The following is a 24521-nucleotide window of genomic DNA, read 5'->3' as shown; positions in this document are numbered from 1 at the left end:
AAAAGCTCACAACATTTAGAAAACTTAAGGGAACAACAAAACCCCAAACAGATACATAATACTACTATCCTGGAAAATACTACTAGCATTAGAAGAATGTGGCAAAAAGAAACTAAATACGCCACACCTACAATAAGAAAACACTGTTGGACTAAAACCAACGCGCAAAACTATTTGCGACTAAAAACCCAAAAGTGACAACAAAATTAAACCTCCTCACTAAAAGAAGGAAACCCAAGGCAGGGATTACAAATAACATGGGGTGATGGGACTAATAACCCACACCAAAAAGAACAGCGATAACTAGGGAACATGGGACTCGGAACCCACACCCATCCCACGACAAGACAGGGATAATCTAAAAACATGAAAAGGTGATGGGACTCAAACCCACACCTTGATGTAGCGGAGGAACATGGGTGATGGGACTTAAACCCACACCAAAATGCAGCGCAGGAACATGGGTCATGGGACTAGAACCCACCCCAATCCCACAGGCAGGGATGAATAGCGTAAAAATAAGGTGATGGGACTAGAACCCCCCCCCCCAACACGTTACAAAAGGAAATGGGACTATGCACCCACCCCAACACGTTATAAAAGGAAATAGGACTATGCACCCACCCCAATGTTAACCACAACTTTTAGTTAACATTTCTGCAGAAAAACAAAAGCAGAATACGAAATACATTTGAAGATTAAATGAAACATTACCCTGTAAATATAACCTAAATACACAACTTTTAAGTTAACATTTCTGCATGAAAACATAACCACAACTTTTAGGTGACATTTCTGCAGAAAAACAAAAGCAGAATACGAAATACATTTGAAGGTTAAATGAAACATTACACTGTAAATATAACCTAAAATATAAAACCAAAAGCAATAACTGACAGAGGTGTTTTAATAAATAATAACACCACTTCCTTAAAGTCAAGGGTGTGCCTGTCACCGGAAAGATGCAGGCAGGCAAATTGTGCTGGAATAAAATGGTATTCGTTTAAGGGCAAAAGTGTGTCTGTCACCATGAAGAAAAACAAGCCCTCGAATGATATTGAAGAACACAGCAGAGTAGAAGACCCACACAACCGAGGTCAAGATGAGTGGAGAAACAGGAGCTGCAGGTACTGTAACAGCATAACCCTACCTTGCAGAAGGCCATTACGAGGGTTTTCTTTTTTTTTTTTGAAGCTGCTGCCACAACAACAACGAAAGCAACTGTCGGTCCGCTCTTCCCTGCTGACTGGCCTCACATGAACTCAATCCCAACACGGGTCACACGAACGGCTGAAACCAACTGAACTCAATCCCAACACGGGCCACGGGTCACACGAACGGCTGAAACCAACTTGCGTCGCGTTTCTAAAGAACTGTCTGCGTTGCCATGGTAAAGATGGTGGCACGTTCCTTACGTTGCTCCGGGTGCCTCACGGAGGGCTGTTGCTTGCCAGCGTCATGCTGCAGCAGAATACTCCTGTAAGATGGGAAAGACGTCACCTGCCACAATCCTTGCCTCCACGCGACGCATCCTGATCACTGAACCCTCCTGCTAGGTTCGATTGCGTCATCATAACAAGGAGGCAGATGAAGGGAAAAGAGCTCCTCACCAACGGAAAACGGGCTTCAAGAAGCAGTTGGCCTCATGACATCAGCAGGTAGTTTACATTACTCGACGTTTTAAGTGTCTGTAAAATTCCACAGAATCGCATAGGCACAGCAAAACAACAGAAATTAGCCTCACACGCTAGAAATACTTGCCGCTTTTAATTTGATTGCATGGCCATGGAAGATCTTGACAGTTAGCTCGGAGGTTTATAGTGCTTCAAACTGCCTCTTACTAAAAGCACCATTTAGCCTCTCTCTGAAGGGCAAAGAAGCAGAAAGTCATACTTTTCTTTAAAAATGGAAAGTTCGCGTTTTCTTTTCATTAAACTTGCTTTGCTTGAAGGTTGAAAACATTTTTTTTTAGAGAAGGCTTTGTTTGAGGCTTGTAATTTTTTTTTTTAGTTACACATGCAAAGTAAATTAAATATCCTTGCAGAAACACACAGACACAGCTCACCTGCATCTGGGCTGTCGTTGCGATGGACACTGATGGGGCAGGCAGGTAGCAGTTGGTCTGGTCACATGAAAAGAGTCTTTTGCCTTGAGGTGTGTGCTTCTTAATCAGCTTAATCTTCATTTCTTTTCAATTAGTTGCGTTTTAGGTTGCTGCTTTATCTTTAAAGAAGGTAGATCGTTGCTTGTCAGTTAATTAGCTTACTTGTTAGTCTCTAGATGCACTTCATGCTTTAAAGTTGCAGGTAAGTTGATCCCATCCTCGTCGCCAAAATGTAGTGGGTAAGTCCCACAGGTACAGGTGTAGATAAGTAGACACCGTAAACCTGAGTAGCCACATCCCTGTGCAACTTTACTCTGGTGCACGTTTAAACTATACATTACATTACAAATTAGCAACTTGGTTAATCAACTGCAGAAAAATGCTAAATTTACATTATTCACAACACATCTGCCATGTTATTTCTTTCCATGGCACATACTAATCCTAACATTTCACGTTCACATGTTATTACCAAGTACATCCTAATGATCAAATGTTAATACAACAAAAGAATAAAAGTAGGTGCAGACTACTTGAGAATATGATGCACCCCTACAAATGTAACTCTAGTTTCCAGAAATGTTTTATAGGGTGAAAGTTAGAAACTGTCAGGCCTACTTTTACTAGACATTTTTGTTTCTGTTCTGAGCAGTTCCTGGTACTTTATTATTTGAGGCTAAGCGGTTTAATTGTTTATTATTATAGTTTACAAATTGTATAGTTAAACCATATAAGCAGTACAATTATGAAAACTCATATTCCAGCAGTCTAACGGCTGAGGTACATTAAAGATAGGAGCAGCTAATACTAATTTCTGAAATCAGTAACAAAGCGGAAGCCTCAGTCTTCAGCACAAACAATACATCATATTGAAATAAGTAATACCTAGATGCTCAGTTCCTGACATAAAGAACACAACATCTGGGAATCGCACATTTGGCTATATTGGAGTACAGTGAATATCCTGCAAGGGAACAGAGAATGACGTTTTTTTCTCTGCATTGTGGCGCATCAGTGTTCCAATCTAACAGTCAGCCTCTCTCTGTCTGCATTGAAAGCTGATGAACACTTAAGAGTGGCAATTTTGTTGGTTTCTACCAGCATGACGCCAGAAGAGTCAACAGAAAATGTGTGTTGTCACAGCAGTGATTCAGCAGAAAACGATTCTGCTTTTCCTTTTTTCTTCTGCTGACAATTTTACCTGAAATCTTATTGGCACAGGGTCAAGACTGATTTGCATATAGCGTGTCTGAACTGGGGTGGCGAAGTGAGCTAAAAAACAATGTTGGATTCTACCCAGATCTGTGACTGAGGGTGAGTATCTGAAAAGTTTCAGCGCTCCGTCCATCATCTCCTTGTGTTTGCTTTGTTCCCCCTAAGTTGGCAGGGTATGCCTAGACGTGGGTTCCTTGCTCACTTTGCCACTGGATTCAAGCTAGCCTGGCTGATGAGGGCTGTTAGCCCGAAACCGGTCCCAGGATGCTTGTTTCCAGTTCAGGGAAGACCTGGCTTTGCGGTTCGGGAAGGGCTGTTCCCATGAGGTACAGGGTCAAGACTGATTTGTATATAGCTGTGTCTGAACTGGGGTGGTGAAGTGATCTACAGAAAGATGATGGATTCAACCCAGATCTGTGACTGGGGGTGAGTGTCTGAAAAGCTTCAGTGCTCCTTTCATCATCTCCTTGTCTTTACAAGTTGCTTTTATAGGCATTTTTACAATGTCTATGAGGGACACTGAGAAGATAAAAATAAATAAAAAATAAAAACAGAGACAAAATGAGTTCAACTAAGGGCACTTGAACAAAAGTTTTTTTTGGCCTTTGGATGTTTCCAGACAGTGTGAAAATGGTCCCTTAATTTGTCCAGGTGGTGGCAGGTGGTGGTCACCAACACTTATTTTTGGAAACTGACCATGGCTTATTTGTAGTACCTCCCTTCCGCCTGTCCCGTATACTTGGTCCAGTACTCCTGTCATGGGCGGTTGGCTCAGTAATCATTCTTTTAAGTGCTGGTTGGTTGGTGGGGGGCTCAGTAGGCGACGAGGGCCGCCTCCAGAGCTGTGGCGGAGTTACAGGGTGATCTGGAAGCAGTCTGGGTACAGAAGGATACCTCTGCAAGTGCACAATAGAGGTGCCAGAGCCAAATCACAGGAGCCTCAGGGGAGGGTCCTGGAACAATGACGTCAGCGCCCCGTTAGTCCTTTAGGGCGGTTGTGGGCCTGAACAACCAGGGCTTGCTTTTCCTTCCTACGCTCCGCACTGAGAGGGCATGAGTAATAAGGGACCAATGTGTCACATGATCCAGTAAGAGGATCACCCCTATAAGGATAGCGCTGATTTGGTTTCCACAGTGCTTGGCTCATCAGGCGAGCAGGGTAGCATAGGTTAGTATGGCTACCTGCCCTTGGATCGCCCGTAAGATAACCCACCATAAATTGCATACTTTTGTATGGAATAAAACTGCAGCCATAATTTCTCCAAACAAAAAAGTTGTGTTGTGTATTTATTTATGAATGCCTTTTCTACTTTGGGCGGGTGAAGCATCTTGCGCCGATATTGCAACAATGCGGCTGCCCGTGGCCCCCGCAGGAGGACACCTCGGAGGGCGGCCACCCCTTAGTGGGATTTAGACGCCTTCCCACTCGCTTCTTCGGGACTCCAGGAAGAATCCCCTTTCAGGACGCGCTGGACACGTCATGTCTGGCCCGCTGGGGCATGGAGAGGGGTATTTAGGCCTCCCCCTGCCATTGCTGGGCCTCTTTGCTGCCCGACACACCGTCTCCTACCCTACCTGCAGCCATAATTTCTCCAAACAAAAAAGTTGTGTTGTGTATTTATTTATGCATGCCTTTTCTACTTTGGGTGGGTGGGCCATCTTGCGCCAATAATGGAACTACATTCTTCGCCCCCTACATCTTACCTTGTGCACCACAGCAGGCCCACAATATCAAAAGGAAAGAGCATCCCAGCTCCTTCATGCTGAAGCCAGAACAGACTCGCTCAGTTGCACCAGTTTCCATGATGCTTTGTCATATGTGGGTATAAACACAGACTGGCCTTGGGTTTTAAGCCGCGGTACATAGTGCTGCAGTTCAGGAGAATTCATTCTCAACATCCAGCTTGGAAAGGTTTCCAAACTTTGCTAAGTTGGCGGGTTGAGCAGCTGCACCCCTATTAAACAGCGTGTTGAGTTCAAAGCTCTAACTGTGGTACACAAAGCAATCTATGGCGGAGGTGCTGAAGATCTTCAAGCTCTTTTTACGCTCTACATCCCCAATCGTCCCCTCTGATCAGCCAACCAGGGCCTTATTGATACCGTAAGGATAAGACGGGCAAGATGGGGGGTAGAGCAATTACGCACTGTGCATCCAAACTTTGGAACAAGATGCCGCTCCTTCTGAGGACGCAACCCAACCTTCATCTTTTCAGACAGAGCTTAAAGACCTGGCTGTTCACAGCAGCATAAGATCTCAACCCACAGCGCTTTCCCTCTACACACCTCAGCACCAAGACGCCACAGCATTCGAGCGCTTTATAAGCATATATAAACATAAACATAAACATCCACCAACCACAACCTCAATCTGTTTGATCATATTTTTCCTCTCATTAAGGAGAGAGTCACTCCTATTCACCCCTCCTCCCCTTACACTCACTCTGACATCTTCAATTCCCATCCAGCTCTTGAAGTAAGTCAGAACTCCCAGATGACCCCCTCCACTACAACTTTATCTCTAGACCTCAACGACAACCCCCCCAACAACACATGCCACATTACAACCACCCCACTCCGTAACATCGCCAATTCATTCACCCTCCCTCCTCACCCTGAACTTTCTCCTCCTCCCTATCCCTTTACAGTTACTCCCAGCACCTCCCCTCAGCATAACAGCTCCCCCTATACCCCCTCGGTTCCCAACACTGACTCAGCACAGACCACTCACCCTGCTCTTCATACCTCACCCTCCCCTCTCACCACTACTCCCATGGCCTCACGTCAGCTTAACAGCCTCACTCTCACCCCCTCGGTTCCCTGCATGGACGCCCCGCACCCCCTCCAAACCACTCACCCTGCTCTCCAGACCTCACTCTCTCCCACTACATTACTTACAGCTCCTCTCATGGCCCCATCAACCCTCCACTTACCCCCATGGCGCCTGACACAGCCGTATCTAAAGAAACTACTTCACTGTCCACTCCCTCTGTCCACCCATCCAATAACGAAATGATCACGCCGGACACCAGACTTGACCTGATATTATCAGCCCATCAACAAGTCAAATCTGACATCCAAACCCTTTGCAACCTTATCTTACAACAAACCAAGTCCACAGGCACTAAACAGGAATACAGTCCGTTACCACACCCCAAGATTTATAGTCGCTTACAACGTCTTCCTGCAAGAGCCCAAGCTCATGGGTCTCCACGCTGGAGCTCAGTCCCACACCCTAATGCCATATCCTGCCCTATTAGGGGATCAAAAATTCTATCTGACTTAGATCTAGGGGCCCTCCTCCGATCTTACGAGCTACCCAACCCTCCACATAACACAGGACTTCCAGTTAGCCCTCAATCAGACTCCTGAATCCACTCTATTCCGATCAACACACACAGAACCTAAAGACTCAATTCCAGAGGCATTGTGGAAAATAACCTCACTAGAATCCCCATCACAGTCGAACCCACCACAGTAATCACCCAACCACGAATAAGCTGCATCCTACTTAACTGTAGGTCCGCCTCCAGACATGCAGCTGATACAGCTGACTTTCTTATCTCGAACAAACCTGACATTATGATCCTGACAGACACTTGGCTAAATGAAACTTCTACTCCCATCATGGACATTCTGCTACCCCCTAACTATGACATCACCAGACTAGACAGAACCGACAGACCAGGCGATGGGATAGCCTGCATACACCAGATCAGCCTAACAGTGACCAACTCCAATGCCCCCGATATATCATCTTGCGAATACCTATGCTTAAACATCGCCAACAACAACAAACAAAGATGCTCTCTACACACCTTCTACCATATTCCGAGAGATAACCTCACTTTCATAGAACACTTCATGGACATTCTTGCATCAAATGACAACCAACATATTAAGCAAATTTTCTTAGGGGATTTCAACCTTCACTGGGACAACCAGAACGACCCTGGGGTAAACAGCCTCAGAGCCTTCCTCTCTGATCTCAATCTCAACCAAATATGCAACAACCCTACACACGACAAGCGTGCAACTCTTGACCTAGTTATCTCCAAAGCGGACTCCACACAGCTCGACTCGATACTCCATTGCGACTGGTCTGACCATCATATCATTTTGTTCCAAGTCCTGGAAACCATTAAACGACTCCCTTCACAACCCCTTAGAACTAAGATCTGGAAGAGAAACCTGAAAAACGTTAGAACTGACCTTACTGCCTTAGCTAGTTCAAACCCTCTCCGTCCTCCGGAAGACCTGACCGATGTACAAAGGCTGACAAATCACTTCTTCCATTCCATGAACAACCTTCTAGCCAAAATGGCCCCTTTGCAACTGAAAAGAACATCCTCAAAAGACTCAAAACCACGGTATGATGGGAGGCTAAATGAAGACAGACCCTCGCTCAGAGCAATTGAACGATGTTGGAGAGACACAACATCAACAGACCTCCTCAATCTTCTAAGAACAGCCAGAAACGCCTATTTTAGAAAGATCAGAAAATCCAAAACTGATGTCTCAACTAGACCTAGCCAAGAACCGTCCCAAAAAGCTATTCGACCAGATCAAAGCCCAAACTAAAAGCCTACCTAATGTCCTCAACGCCAGCCCACCCACTCTACCCAACTGTGATGAATTCGCCTCCTACTTTGCCTCTAAGACTGAATCCATTAAATCTGATCTACTCAAGGATCTAATACCAATCTCAGACTTGAAAAAGAGCCCCTCACTGCCCATGGCTGGTGCCCTAGCGAATGACCTCCCATTATTTAAACTAAAAAACAACGCAACTTGGTCCCACTTCGACACTCATTTTGAACACTCCATATTAAAGACGCTAAACACATTGAAGTCCTCCAATCACTTCACGGACCCACTACCGGCGAACTACCTAAAAGACTTCATTCCCCTCTTACTACCCAGCTGGACCAAGATCATTAATACTTCACTCCTTCAAGGTTCCATTCCAGACATCCTGAAAACTGGACAGGCCTCACCTATCGTAAAGAAAACCACTGCGGACCCCTCGGACCTAAATAACTACCGTCCTATACCTAACATCCCTATGTTAGCTAAACTCCTGGAAAAATGCGTTAACATACAGCTGAATAGTCACATTGATTTACTCAACTTGTCAAACCAATTTCAATCAGACTTCAGAGCAGGTCAGAGCATCGAATCAGCCATGACACATGTATTAGACAACGCTCTCAAAATCCTAGACCAAAATTAAGCCTGTCTTCTAATCCTACTCGACCTATCATCAGCTTTCGACACCGTAAAACACGACAACCTGCTGGATCTCCTGAAACACAGAATGGGAATGTCTGGAAATGTATTTAACTGGTTCGCCTCCTTCCCCCAAAATAGATCCCAATGATTCAAGTTTAACCAGTCCCTGTCCAACCCCATGTCAGTCACATTAGGAGTCCCACAGGCTCCTCCCTATCACTCACCTTGTTCAACCTGTTCATGGAACCTCTTACTGATCTTCTCAACCTCCCCGAGATACACTTCCACATGTATGCTGACGACACCCAAATTTACATAAAGATACACTCACTAGAAGACATCAAATCACTCAACACACTCTACAAAAAACCCAAACGTGGCTGGCTGAAAACCATCTGAAACTTAACTCCCTCAAAACGGAATTCCTCTTAACCGCCCCCCCGAACAAAACTCACACTATCCTGGACTGGATGAAGCACCTAACAGCTCTTAATGGACAACTGCTCATAGTTGACTCAGCGAAATCTCTAGGGGTAACGCTAGACAATAACTTAAAGATGTGGAAACACATTAGCGCCTCAACAAAACGGAGCCAACTTCCACCTTAAGACCCTGCCAAAACTGAAACCCTTTCTGCCCGTACATGATTTCAAACAAGCAGTTCAAGTCCTAGTAATTCCCCGCGTGGAATATGGAGCAGTAACACTATGCTGCCTCCCTAGGTCATCGACTGCTCCGCTAAGAGCTACTATCAACTCAGCTGCAAGACTCATCACAGGTTCTAAGAGAAACGCTCACATTTCACCAGACCTGAGAGCACTCAACTGGCTACCGTTTGAAGCCAGAATTCACCTAAAAATCGCTTGTATGACACACAAGGCCCTCTACCACAATGCCCCACAATACCTAGCTCAGAAACTGGTGCTCTCTGCGGGCATCAGAGCCTCCAGGAGTGTCAAGACTCTTCCCCTACAACCTCAACGATTTGCCAAGAAAAAAACTTATAACCAGTCCTTTTCTGATATGGCTCAGAGGATATGGAATGCCTTACCCAGTGCAACAAGCATGAACCCTTCCACTGCCTCCTTTAAAAGAGAAGTGAAAGCTATCCTCATGGCTAAATTCACTTGAACTCTATGTCTGTTCCTTGTTAATTTTTTATTGTGTTGTTCTATGTATACTACATCTTGCCTTCTAATTATGACCTGTAAAACGCTCAGATACTCGCAAGAGTCTTGTTCGCAATATATAAAACCTTCAAAATAAAATAAATAAATAAAGACCACATGCTCTCCTTACCCTTTTATCAACTCAGCAGACTACACAAACAGCTGGGGAATGGCGACTGCAGCAGCTTTTCCAAAACATTCTGAAGTACAGTTGAGAAATGTGCTTTCAGGTGTTTATTTTTCCTAATCTCAGTTGTTGACCAAGACAGCACAACTAAAAAATGGAAGGCGAAACTCCAAACATCCTTTCAAGGTAAATAAAACAAGTAGCAATTAAAATGTTCGGTGGCATAGCAAGGGTTCCATGGCCCTAACACAAGAAAGGAAAATGGGTCACCGAAACCTCATGATTGAGTGTACCAAATGACAGCTTTTATTAGAGTTCAGCAGGCCCCAATCACCCAGAGACCTGGGACACTGAAATTGCTGTGTAAGTGATAGGCCCCTGGCAAAGGGTTAGCAATAAATTGGAGAACAGGATAGGAAGGGCTTCCCAATATGAATGTGATGATACTGGGCCTAGGCCTAGTCGCTTAGTGTAGGGTGACTTGCTGTCCTTTGGCATGCTTATACTACAGAAGTACCACACACATACATAAACAAACACAGTTTACAGCAGTAGTGAGAACAGGCACCAACCATACCCAACCAAATCAGCCTAAGTTCATTAGAATTGAGGGATTCATATGAAATACCCAGAATGCCACAGTAGCTAACCACTAGAACTCCATTCCAAAAAATGACTCACCCACGACAGAGGCCTCATGAAGAATAGCCATTTACCGGTAAAGCAAGTAATTTAGAGTATGTGCATATCTGAAAACAAATATTTTTGACAATAGTTAGGACATTTCAGTAACATTCTTTCTGCAGTGATTCATTGTCAGATGCTGAGAACAGGTATTGATTCCCAGCTCAATCATAATACCCCCACCGAATCATATGAGTCCGTAGGGTTTGGGGCGGGGCACATCCAGGATTCCCTGTAGGAATAGACCTTACTTCTACCTCAAAGAATCCGTGCAAATGTCCAAGGAGAAGGAATATTATGCATGATTATCACCAAGGCTGGACTGGCATCGGACATTTCCCCGGGAGGCTGGAAGGCTGGAGTGGCTGTTTTTGTTACTGGTGGCCGTTTTGTAGGAGTGTAGCACTTTTGAAAGCACCCTGTGATAAGTTCCTTGTATTTCCAGTCATTTTCAGGCAACAATAAAAGTGTTGAGTTAGCTCTGGTGATTAATGTACTGCCCGGGGGCTGGTCTGACAAAATTTGCCAGGGTGCTTTGGATTCCCAATCTGCCCGATTATCACCCATGGGTGAACCGCCTACAGCAGCGCGAGGTCGACCATCCCCTGTAAGCAGAATGATGATGTGGATCCTCTCAGCTCTCATAGCAGCAACATGTTAGGGGTTACAAAGAGCCAGGACAATTTGCAAACCATCCTAATAGTTCCCAGTCATTGAAAAAAACGTAGCTTTTGTAACTTCATTTCTCACCATTGCCTTCTGTGCGAGTCCATAAACCATTTTTAGATCTCGCTGAGTCAGCGCGCATGCGCTGCTCGGAAGGACATTTAGTAGCGGCTTTTAGAAGTGCTTCGAAAGCGGCCACCAGCTTGGGCTCACACGCACAGGCGCACATCCCTTGCGTTCTTTAATGAGTTTCTCCTACTGCAGGTACGACATGCTTTCCTGTAACATCGCACTTTCACAGGGCCCTTTAGTTCTGCGGGACTCCTCATATTCAACTACTAAAATCTCATGTGTTTATATTTTGCAGCACGCTATGTTGTGCTTTCACTTAAACAATGCCATGCCCCGCTTTCAAGTTAAAGCTCTTTAAAAACGGCAGCCGGGCATTTCTTTTGGTCTGCCGGGCGGCTCTATTGAACTTGTTTGCTGACAGTCATTTTGCTGGTTTCTTTCTCATCCTTTCCTCTTTATTCTCCTCCCGTTTTTGTAGCCCCACCCTCCCCCTCTCACATTTTTGCTTTCATCAAACCCCCCCTGCACCCCCCTCTCCAAAAGTATTATCGCCTCACTTTCAATGCCAGGTGCTACTTAAAACATAAGTTGTCAAACATTAGATCTCTGGTGGATTCCTTCAGGTTTTTAAGGTATTACGAAGCAGAAGTAAGGTACAGAAATCGCATTTCGAAAAGACAGTTAATCGCAAGACAGGAAGTAAGCCCCGTGATGGAAGGGTTGGTGGAAGGGAGAGAAACTCCCGTACTTTGAGAGTGCACAAAAAACGAGTAGTTTCCTGTGTCATTTCAAATTTACACCCCAGTGTAAGCATTTTATGTTTTTATCATACATAGTTACTGAGAAAGGTAGGTGGTCGAGTGGCTATGTACTTTGATTTGAGACCAGTAGTTACAATCTCTTATCATGGCTTAAAATCTCAACTAAACGGTGTGCTCCAGGACAAAGTCTCTTGTCTGCTAAAATTAGCGTTTAAAATTGCATGTTGGGTCAGTGAGTTAAAACCCTTGCTACTGAGTCATGTGGTGGTTTTTTGTAGGCAATTAGTTCGAAAGCACCAAGACCCCGTCATCCTATTGGGGCCAATGAAGTCAATACAATTAAACTGGATAATATTAACGATTAATATCGACAGCGTGTAGAAACGACAGAATTTTGATATGTAGTGCTATAGAAATATTATAATTCAAATTTTCATCCAGAACGGAATGTATTCATTGAAATGTACAGCATCAAGAATAGAGCATACAAGGCATTCAAGGCTGGCGCCTGAACTCTGACAAAGCACAAAACTAACAGACGTTCAGGAATTTTGAAAAACATCAACTACAGGACCTCGCCGAGATGATGCCAATTTATTGCATGGTATTCGTAATTAATATTCATGCCACTTGATTCGGTTAATTAACCGGAGTATGCTTTTTCATGCCATTATGTTCCTTCTGCATCTTCTCTCATTTTAGAGCTCAGGGTTCACCTCCATACAGCAATAAAAACAGGAACCCTGGGATAAAATAAAAGCTAAAATAAGCCAAAGCACTGTTGTGTTTTTTTTACACATTCTCTAAGTGTTTCACTTTCCCAAGTACCTCGATCCCTTCGCTAACCTTTAATACAAAGGGGCTTGGCCGCAGAGCGGAATGGCTCCTTGAGATCGCAGCTCCGCCCACCGAGCGCTGAAATCCATCATAAATCCGGTAATATCGTGCTGCTAACCGGGCCCGTCTCGAGGAAAGAGGTGCTGGGGCACTCCGGTCTCGTCAGCCGAGACAATTGGCGCTGTGGGGGGCCGCCAGCGTGGGTAGTGACTGCGGCTGCCTGGGTTCCGTGGAGTGGCCCGCGGCTATTGCTGAAGCCGGGGCCTTGCGTAGCGGACTACCGAAGATCGAAGGGAAGAATAGCCCGGGTGGGGGCGATACAGTGCCCGCTGCAGATGACACTAGCTGCGGGGGACTTGCTGAGGTAACAAGCTCCACGTATGACAGCCTTGAAGGAGTGGTGTGTGCTAGCGGGCTGTAGCTGTTACCCCCAGTGGAACTACGGAGGAGAGCTGCATGTGAAGGGCGAGAGAGCGGCACATGGGTTGCAGCGGCTCCGAGTTCACTGCCTGCTGCGTGGCTGTAGAACAGCGCACAGATGTGTCTAAATTAAGGCGCCAGAAGCTTTGAGCCCACGAGAGGGTATGTGCAGGGGCAGTGGAGCGGCATAGAAAGTGCACAGTGACGCCGTGACTCGGACTAGTGGCCGCCATTTCGTGTAGCGGAGAGGAAACTGCATTGGTCATCTATGGCAGCTAAGTGGTAGCTGTTGGAAAGGGATATCCGACAGGGGGTGTTACCGGTGCTGTGGATGATCCTGTATCTCGGCTGGGTCTGGCCGGTGGCGGAGATGAGTGGTGGTCCTGCTGATGCTGGAGTTGGCTGTGGCACTGATGAGAGGCAATCTGCTGGAATAATAGTGCGTGGCGTCTGTACTGGTGCACTATTGAACTGATAGCTGACGCGGCGGTTGCGCTTCAGGGGGCATGTAATACAGCGGAGGTCCGGGGCCCCGCGATTGGACCGGCTGGGACATTCCAGGAGTTAGCACGTACTGGTGTTCAGGGGGCACCCTCCCGGGGGCCACGAGGTGCTCACCTAATTGGTTCCTCCTTGGCGATGGAGGGAATACACTCGTAGGGGAACTGTCGGGGAACCTCTCTGGACTTGCGGGCACGGAGTGTCTTTGAACTGGTGGTGGTGGACTTCTATACTTCCGAAGACACGGAGGGGTCAGCTGTGAGTGCGAGAACCGGGCTCTGCAGGGCAACTTCTGGGGCTACCACCCGTAGAGAGCATTGGACACCTGTACTCTGTCCCGTGCATTGGCGCTTTGAGGGGGGTGATGGCATACGTAGCGCACTGGAGAATAAATGCTGCAATCCTTGTTTTATGTACAGTGCACCTTAGGTAGCTGTAACTTCTGAGACTTGCGGTGCTTGGTATCACTGCGTCAGACAGCGCTAAAGCATTGACGATAAAGGTGGGAAGACGTTGACGTGGAGCCTAGCAGAACAACACGCAGGATATTAGTGGCTGTGAGATAGAGGTGCACCGTCACGATGGGTAAACCGGAAACGAGACAGCCAAAAATAACGTTTGATAAGAAGACGAACAGGGCACCGGACACGGAGGCTGCGGAACGGGAGCGGCCTAATGACGGAGCCCAGGGTCAACTGCCGGCAGAGGACATACGGTCCATGTTTAGGGAGCTGAAAACGAGTCTGCAGGGGATTGATACCAAAATGGACACACTGGCGGATCGCTTGGACCGTATTACGCAACGGATGGACAAGCACGAAGGACAGGTCAGTGTGCTGAAGACAAGAGTGACTGAAACGGAGGAAAGCCAAACTGAAGTGGAGAAAAAAATCAAAGGAATGGACAGGGTGATGGCATTGATTCAGCAGAAGAATGAGGATTAGGAAGCGAGGTCGAGGCGCAATAATATACGCATCACAGGCATTGCGGAAACAACAGACATTCAGAACATGGAAAAGTACATTGAAGCTATGTTGACTGAATTGTTTGGCCCGTCTCTTTCTCCCATGTTCCTCATAGAAAGAGCTCACGGAACATTAGGTCCTCGATCCAAACCTGGAGCTTCGGCTCAACCTATCCTGGCTAGAGTACTCAACTATAGGGACAGGGACACAGTACTTCGCCTCCCCAGGGAAAAGGGAGCGATCCAATACCGAGGCAATGACATCGCGCTGTACCCGGACTTCACACTGCAAGTGCAGGCTGCCTGCAGGGAATTCATACCAGCGAAGAAGATCTTCCAGCAGACGGGTACGAAATATGCACTGATCTACCCGGTGAAGCTAAGGGTCCAGGGCCCCGGTAGACCCACCTTCTTTGTGGACGCAAAGGCAGCGCTCAATTATGCTAAACAACTGGTAAAGGACCAGCGATAGCAGAAGACGACGGAGGAGTGCCAAATAGAGGAGAGACTGAGTGACATTGAGTGACCTGCTGGTGGAAATCGCCTGTTGGGTATACGAAAGATCCTTGTGGTTCCCCCTGTTGGTGTCAGACGCACACAAATGTTAAGACGCTTTGTGCGGTAATCTCTTGGAGTGCCTAAACTGTCTGTATTTTCGAGAGGTACATCAGGCCTGCTCGTGCTGTCCTATGTATGGATGGGCCCTGGGTTGGCATGCATGAGTTAAGTAGCTCGGCCACCCTGTCAAGAATACAGGGGGGAGGACGGAAGCCAACTTGCACGCCCCGAGGGATGAATCCCACAGACTGGACACTGTTCTGGTTGTTTGTGTTGTTTGATGTAGAGGGGGGGTGGATACCACGATCTATTTGGGGGGTTGGTGTGGGTGGAGGGGGACATGGGGAGGCAGTGAGATGTTTGGGGGGAGGGGGTTCGGGTGGGTAATGCACGACCCGATTGGGGCGTTGGAGAGGGAGGGGGGCGAGGTGGGAAGTTGGGACTGTGTGTTTGCCTGAAATGCCTTCAGACTGTACTGTTGCATCTTGTTTGCCTACCTGGATTAATGCTGACTAGATCTCTCACATGTAGGACAGTGCTAAATGTGTTGGATTTTGCTTCTGCGTCATCATGCCCCTGGGGATCTTTCTCCTGGGGTGAAGAACTGTTGGGGGATATAGTTTAGAGTGTGCGGTACTAATTGTGAAGGGAATTAATTGTCTTACTTGGAACATATGTGGTTTGAATGACCGACAGAAGGCGCGGCTGATCCACTCCTATTTAATGAGACTTGAGGTAGATATTTGCATATTGCAGGAAACGCATTTGGCGACTGTACACACACATATGCTCAAACACAATAGATGGGGAGTGATAGTGGAAGCCCCATATTCCAACTATGTTAGAGGGGTAGCCATATTGCTTCGGAAGGGATTGCAGTGGACAACTGCCTCATACACGGACACGGAGGATAGATACATACTACTGTTGGGAATGTTATGTAATGATCCGGTGTTGATTATGAATGTATACGAGCCGAATGTTGATAGTCCTACATTTTCCCAACAGATATGGCAGCAGATCCAGTCACATGGGCAGGTAGCGATCCTATGGGGTGGAGATTTTAATGTGGCTCTATCCTCATTCGCTGATAGACACGGTGTGTCTCATGAACATCACCCTAGAGCGGCAGCGATGTTAAAAGAGATAATGGAGGGCGACTGCCTGGTGGACACATTGAGGGTGTTACATCCGGATGACAGGGAGGGCACCTGCGCGATGCCACACAGAGGCGCATGGTCGAGGATTGATTATTGGCTTTTTGTCTGGAAACCTACATTCCCAAGTGGTCAAGGCCGCTCACTTACCCAGGTCCTTTTCAGATCATGCACCGGTGCTGATACAACTATTGATCCCTCCGCAGTATGTTAGGCCTTTTAGCTGGACGTTTCCCTCGAGTGCATTGTTGGATCAGGTGTTTAAGGAGGAACTTAGAGAGAAACTGACTGAGTATTTTGAGTTAAATGAGGGTTCGGTAGAGTCATCGGGACCGTTATGGGAGGCATTTAGGTGGTAACAAGGGGCAACAGCATGGCATTAAAAACAGGAGTGTTGAAGTCTATAAGACATACGCTGGTAGGACTCGAGGGGGAAATTGCTGGGCTGGAGAGGGACTGTAGGGAGAGACCTACGAACTTCATTCAGGCAACGTTAAGGACGAAACTAACTGCATTTCAGGAGGAGGCGGTGAGGGAAACAGCATACCTAAATAAATATGCACAGGCCAGGAGATATGGAGAGGGTGATAGAGCGGGGAAGACATTGGCATCCATGCTACGTGCTCCAAGGGGCGCGGAGTATATTACTGAGCCTAAAGGGGAGGACGAAGAAATAGCGAGAACACCAAAAGACATCCTTTCCAAAATGACGGACTTCTACCAGACACTCTACACTTCGCGCATGGATCCAGAGGAGAGGGACATAACAGACTATCTGGACACTGTAGCATTAGCATGATTCAATGATGGGGCACAACAATATATGGATCTTCCCATCACTGTGGAGGATGTGAAATTGGTCATAGCCAGTATGCCGGCTGATAAGGCGACGGGATCAGACGGCTTGACAGCAGCCTTCTATAAAGAGTACGTGGATGTAGTGGCACCTTGGCTGCACAAGGTATATTTGGAAGCGATGGACACGGGAATGCTCTCGCCTATGCTCAGGGAGGCCACAATAATAACTTTTTTGAAACCGGATAAGGATCCGGCTAGTCCGGACTCTTATCAACCCCTCTCGTTGATTAATTTGGATGCAAAAATCTATGCGAAGTTACTGGCGGTTAGGCTAAAGCCTATGCTACCACAGATAACATTGTCGGACCAGTCGGGCTTTGTCCCGGAACGTGCTACCTCCCCTAACCCCTGAACCCTGTTTGAACTACTTTATTACTTAGACCCGGGTGTACAGGCAGCTGCTGCTCTGTTAGATGCAACGAAAGCATTTGACTCCCTTGACTGGAAATTCCTTTTTGCATTATTTACTGGAATGGGGTTTAGTTCCTCTCTTATACAGCAAATCAGGATTTTGTATACTGCTCCTCAGCGAGAGTAAAGGTGAATGGCCAACTGTCGGAACCGATACCTATCACAAGGGGTACTAGACAGGGTTGCCCACTGTTGCCTCTATTATTTGCTATAGCGACTGAGCCATTGGCGGCCCGTCGAAGACAGCATCACACAATGCGCAGCATCGGGGTCCACAACGCGGGGACTGCTTGTCTCTATGTATGCGGACGACATGACTATTTATGAGGAAAACCTTGACCCGGTTATGAGAGAGTTTATACGATACGGAGGGCTCACGGGTATACAGATAAACTGGGCGAAATCAGTGTTATTTCCACTAACTGACGGGACTAAACAATGTGTCACAGAGTTTCCTCTTGAACGGACGGTGAGGTTAAGTATTTGGGTATTTGGTTTAGTAGATCCATACAGGAGATATGGCTTGCAAACTACGGCAGAGTGATGGATTGGGTTGAAGGAAAGACGCAGAGATGGAAAACACTGCCACTCTCCCTGTCGGTGCGTATAGCCCTCACTAAAATGGTAATTCTGCCAAAGCACCTTTATCTCCTTGTTAATATCCCACTTCCTTTGAATAGTCATTTCTTTAAAAGACTCCGCACTGGGATCCTGGATCTGGTATGGGCGGGACGCCAGCCTAGGGTATCATGTAAACTATTGACGCTCCCTTTCGATCAGGGTGGTTTGGCAGCGCCGCATTTTGAGCTTTATGCGTATAGTGAGCAAGCTCAATATTTGCATTATTTGCAACATCCGATTCCATTACAGCCACACGTGGCTATCGAAATAGACGTAGCCGCGCTCATCCCGCTAAATGTGACGGTTTATCACCCGTACAAGAGGTCACCAGAGGACATTAACACAGTTGAAACTACTAGATGGGCCTGGGCCAGATTGGGGAAGAGGGCCAGAATGGAGGAGTTATATGCACCATCGATGCCGTTGGGCGGGAACCCATTGCTAGAACCATTAATAGACAAAGCAGTGACAGTAAGAGCCAGCACAAGAGGATTGAGGGTAGCCAGTGATCTTTACCCAGATGACGTCTTTTTGACATTACAAAAGTTTAGCGAGCCTAATGAGCCTTCTTCATCTGATATGCTGTTATTTTATCAACTCAGAGCAGCATGTAAGGCACGATACCCGCAATTTCCTGCGGCTCCGCCCACGCTGCCAGCCCTAGAGGCCATACTCTCTAATAACTCCCCCCGTAAATTGATTACACGGATATATAACATAACGCAGAACATGTCACCGGTAGTGGTGTGTAGGTCCAAAATTGAATGGGAACAGGAAACAGGCATGACTTTAACTGACAAGCAATGGGAATTTTGTTGTACACAACTTGAGAATCTGTCTCCTAATTATAGATTGAGGCTAATACACTTTAATTACCTACACAGGACTTATCGCAAATTTAACAGTTGTTGCGAATGGGGCTGCAATCGGATGCTAAATGCTGGAGGTGTGGTGTACAGGAAGCAACCTTTTTTCATCTGACCTGGGAGTGTAGACAGGTGGCGATATATTGGGGTGAAGTGCTAGGTCACATAGGGCACATGATAGAAGTGGAACTGAGAGTTGATCCGTTATTAGCGCTCCTGGGTTGGGTCATGGAGGTGCCCAATACTTCACGCAAGTTGGTTGCAATGTTGCTATTACTAGCCAAACGCCAGATAGCGCTGCACTGGAGGAAAGTGGCCCCACCCACGATAGCGGAATGGATAAGATCGGCTGTGTATTGTAAGGACCAACTGACGAACGACTGGGATCTTTTGCGGAGTAGGTCTAGACCGATTGACATCTGGGTACCATTTACATTATGGCTGAGCCCGACTGGCTCTGATTTATGTACCCGCTAGTATTGTGCAGGGGATACAGGGCTTTGGGGTGCTCTAGATGGGAGTGGAACTAGAGAGAATGTTGGGAGAAGGCTGTTGCAGAAGTGTTATAAACAGCGACTTTACTGGAAATAGGCGGTCTGCATGTGACGAGTGTTGAATGGACTGGTCATTGTGGGATGTCATTTGCAGTCATTATTCAGTTTGGGCTGTGGCAGGGAGTTGGGTTAGGGTACTGTTGATATGGTTTCAAGGTACATATAGGAAGAATTTTATTATGTGTTTGGACACGATTCACATGGGTACTGCTTAATATCGTGCTAGAGGTCTTTGAAACTTTAAAAAAAAAAAACTTTAATACAAAGGGTTTTTGCGGAATTCCATCAAATTACGAAATAAGAAGATTTGTCCCTTTCTGTACCTTTTGAGAATATAAATAAATTAGACTGTGCCAAAATATGCAGCTCAATCGTCGTATCGTTGCTAAAGCAATTGGGGTAATAAACTTAAATAGGCTGCAGAAGATTTATGTTTATTAATAAGAGCAAGGTCACCTGTGAAAGATGAGGTGCTTAAGTCACCAGTGAGGACAACATGTAACAAGCATTTACAATGCAACGGTCTCGCCTTTGCAAAAGTTAGAGCTATTGGCATTGTAAATGACATTTTTTTTATTTATGTGTTGGTTTTGAAATCAGGTAAATAAATGGCATTGTCATTTACAATGCCAATAGCTTAATCTCTCGCAAATGCAAGACCTATTGCATTTGCACCCACACACATACACACACAGAGCCACAAACACACACAGAGCCACACACACATGGATGTGGTGGTGGTGGATATGGTGGTGGTGTATGTGGTAGTGGTGCTTGTGGTGGTGGTGCTTGTGGTGGTGGTGTATGTGGTGGTGATGTATGTGGTGGGGGTGTATGTGGTGGTGGTGGATGATGTGGATGTGGTGGTGGTGGATGTGGTGGTAGTGGAGGTGGATGTGGTGGTGATAGATGTGGTGGTGGTGGTGGTGGATGTGGTGCAGTGCGAAAGTGGGCCCTCAATTAGTTAACCCAGAAGCACAGCCGGGAAAGGACACAAACACAAACAATTGCACAAACCGCACCACCATGTACCCACATTCATAAGTGCCTGCAACAGTGCCAAGCGCTAGACCATCAGCTCAAATTAAGTGCTGCAACAATCCCGGTGAGGCAAATGAGGGCCTTTGTGTTTCTGATGGTGATATGTGACCCAGCACGCAGCTCGCCCCATGGGAATAAGCATACAATAGTAGCGCAGCCCAACAACCCAAACATCAGCAACTACAATAGAGTATCAACAAAAATTAGTACTGCATAAACATCTTAGACTCTTGTCATCTCAGAGACAAATGCAACACGGGCTGAAGGAATCACACGGAATAAGGTTTGCTTCTTAACTCCTACACAGCCCGGTCTTCCCTGGAGGTGTTTTTCCTGCCCAATGCACAACTTCTGCCGGGCACTCTGCTACCTTAAAAGCACCTGCTCAAATAAAGAACTGCCCCATATAGGCTTTAAAATGACCGAACTCCATGCATAACTGGAGTGTACAATGCGCCATTGCCAAAATTATTTCTCCCAACGCCATCGGGCCAATGCCTCCTGACAATGTATTACCACTTTTCATAAGTTAGTGAAACTAGCGCCACATTTGCTGAAGAGCTGGGGGGGGGTGAAGCACAATAAACTCCATGCTTAATTTACACGTGCTCCCACACCAGTTGCCCGCAACGCACTCACCTCGACACAGCCTGACAGTCCACCAAAACACGCCTGCGCAAACCCCGCGCTCCCGTGCCTCAGCTTCTGTCTCTGGCCGGCATTCCGCTGATTGGAATTACAAGTGTAAGAGAACAAAATATATCTTCCTTAGTGACTCGCACTCCGGGCCAGTGTTCCTGCCAAGGACCTTCCTGCGCGCTTAGATCAGTGAGACTCCATAATCGACTATTTCTGACCCATTTAGTACCCCTCGGCAAAACCAGGGAGCCTGAGTTTGTTAACTCTTCCCTGCCACCACATCCATAATTTATTAACACTCGGCCTTTCCCCCAAGCAAGCCTGAATGAAATAATTAACAGTAACATCCCCTCGCCTCTACTGATAATACAGTGCTATTCACAAAATGTCGCAGGAAAAGAGAAAAACCCAACCACAATCAACATTCTATCTAAATAACGTTAATAAGAGACGCCCTCTTCCAACGACAATTACCATAGCCAACGAAAAGTTAATAACGATGCATCACTGTGAGTCTTCTAATTCGGTCACAAACCCGTTGTCCCAGGGCCACCACAAACTGCTATCTGGACCCCCCACTAACCAGGGAAGTGTGCGACAAACAGATGCCAGCCCAAGCACTCTCGCACAAACAAGTTAGGGAACCACGGCAGCCTGAACACCAGGACATCCGCCCCCGAAACGGAGGCTGGTCAGCCCCTCGCAAAGGCCCTTCCTTTGCTTGGCATTTATGAGGCTAGGGGCTCCTCATCTTTCATCCCCTTAGCACGAGGCAATGCACAGCTCACCGGTGCCTGGAGGCAGGACCACTGGTGGCCTTAGGAGGTCACACATGAAGCCAGCGCACGCTAAAGCTTCCATTAATGACCCCCATATAGACCACCGTGGCTGCGATACTGCCCCAAGCTACATCCAAGTCGCCATGGCAGGGTCTCAGTCGGTCTGAAGCTGCAACCCCCACCCTGTGGGGGGGGACAGCGGCGCCAACTCACCGGTGGTCCCGAAGATCGGAGCCCCCTCTGGGCTCCACGCACAACACAACGGACTCGGACCCAGCCCTACTGGTGCGCAGCTATCAGTTATGGCCAGAGAGGAGCACCAATAACAACATGGGCAGCCTAACTACAGGGGCCCTCGGCATTTTGCCCGACTATCTCCCACTCATGAAAGAAGCCAGGGATAGATTTCCCCCGCTGCCAAAAGCCCAGGGGGTGGACATTAGGCACCGGCGCGTGGGCAGGCAGCGGGCACGCAGTTCATCATTCGTTGTGTGCAGCATTAGACGCAGCCACGGGGGGGTCTGTAGGGCCCGCCCATGCCACCCGGGGGTGCCGCAGCTGTTCCGCGGGAGGCGGGGAAGGTGTGAGTGTGTGCCATGGGAGGCGAGGGAGGGGGCACAGGGCTGGTGCCGGCGGCGGGGGGGGAACCATGCGCGAGTACAAGGTGGGGGTACTGGGCAGTGGCGGTGTGGGCAAGTCCCCGCTGACCGTGCAGTTTGTGACGGGCACCTTCATCAAGAAGTACGACCCCACCTTCGAGGACTTTTACCGCAAAGAGATCGAGGTGGATTCGTTGCCCTCGGTGTTGGAAATTGTGGACACGGCTGGTGCCCAGCAGTTCGCCTCCATGCGCGACCTGTACATAAAAAATGGCCAGGGCTTCATCTTGGTTTTACAGCATGGTGAACCAGCAGAGCTTCCAGGACATCAAACCCATGTGAGACCAGATCATCCGTGTCAAGCGGTAAGCAGACTGGGGAGCCCAGACCGACCATTGGGAGAAAAGAGGGGGAACTAACCAAGTACATAAAAGGAACAAGCGCTCAACATTTGTCACTAAGCCCCGTCTTTTTCAGATTGGGGGGGGGTGTGTTTTTCCAGTTTTGTTCTCCCCTCTTCTCCATTGCCTGGAATGTAAACAACGGGCGTGTTTTTGACTGTTGTTTACATTATAGCCAATGGAGAAGAGAGTAGTAAGAAACTAAAAAACACGCCCCCCAATCCGAAAAAGACGGGGCTTAGAGCAAAAGAATGACGTCACTGAGACCTCTTCTCCAATGGCCGGCCGCCGTTTAGGAGGCCAGCCAATGGAGAAGAGGGGTGGGGCTTAACCTCGCTACTCAAAGTCATTAAATCTCGCCAGAGAGACTGCGCATGTGCGCAGCCTACGCTATCCGAGACCTAAAAATTTATTGTTTTCCGGCAGAGCAATGGGTTTGTTTGCATTCATGTGCTCATGCTTGTTGAGTACGAATAATTTTACATTGTACTCATGCTTAGCCTCAGCCTCTGTTTGCAAGTTGGTGGGGAAGCGGAAATGTTTCACATAATGCATAGAAATTAGTGTTCAGCATCAGTGCTCCTGTTTTATTCGTGCCTACCACAGCATCACTCAGGGCCACCACAGCATCACTCCATCACTCAGTGTCACCACAGTATCACTCAGCATCACCACAGTATCATTCAGCATCACCACAGTATCACTCAGCGTCACCACAGTATCACTCAGGGCCACCACAGCATCACTCAGTGTCACCAGAGTATCACCCTGTATCACCACAGTATCATTCAGCGTCACCACAGTATCACTCAGCGTCACCATAATATCACTCAGGACCACCACTGCATCACTCCATCACTCAGTGTCACCACAGTATCACTCAGCATCACCACAGTATCACTCAGCCTCACCATAGTATCACTCAGCGTCACCCCAGTATCACTCAGCGTCACCCCAGTATCACTCAGCGTCACCCCAGTATCATTCAGCGTCACCACAGTATCACTCAGCATCACCACAGTATCACTCAGCGTCACCAGAGCATCACTCAGCGCCACCACTATAGCCAATAGGTCTCGCTTTTGGGTCTTATAAGTATTTAGTTATGCAGCACAATATCCTTGGTGCAACGACATCAACTGTTGCATGGCTACACACTTATAAGGTCCCAAAAGCTAGACCTATCGGCTATGCCAATGCTTGTCTTTCCTTGAGCCTAAATTCAGAGAAAACAGGTTGCTCTGCCTAAGAGGAGGGGTCTTTCTGTCAAACAGACCTTGATGTTGCT

General features: G+C 47.2%; 1 protein-coding gene across 1 annotated transcript; it reads left to right on the top strand.

The window, feature by feature from the left end:
- Nucleotides 1-22882: 22882 nt before the first annotated feature.
- Nucleotides 22883-23251, top strand: LOC147732727 (ras-related protein Rap-2c-like). Its single transcript, XM_086954314.1, has one exon. It carries the CDS (start codon nucleotides 22883-22885, stop codon nucleotides 23249-23251), a length of 369 nt encoding a protein of 122 aa, XP_086810440.1.
- Nucleotides 23252-24521: the final 1270 nt, after the last annotated feature.

The sequence above is a fragment of the Lissotriton vulgaris genome, chromosome 2_1 (genome assembly GCF_964263255.1).
Source record: "Lissotriton vulgaris chromosome 2_1, aLisVul1.2, whole genome shotgun sequence".
Classification (NCBI taxonomy): domain Eukaryota; kingdom Metazoa; phylum Chordata; class Amphibia; order Caudata; family Salamandridae; genus Lissotriton; species Lissotriton vulgaris.
Note: the sequence above shows the minus strand (reverse complement) of the source record. Positions and strands in the feature narration are given on the sequence as shown.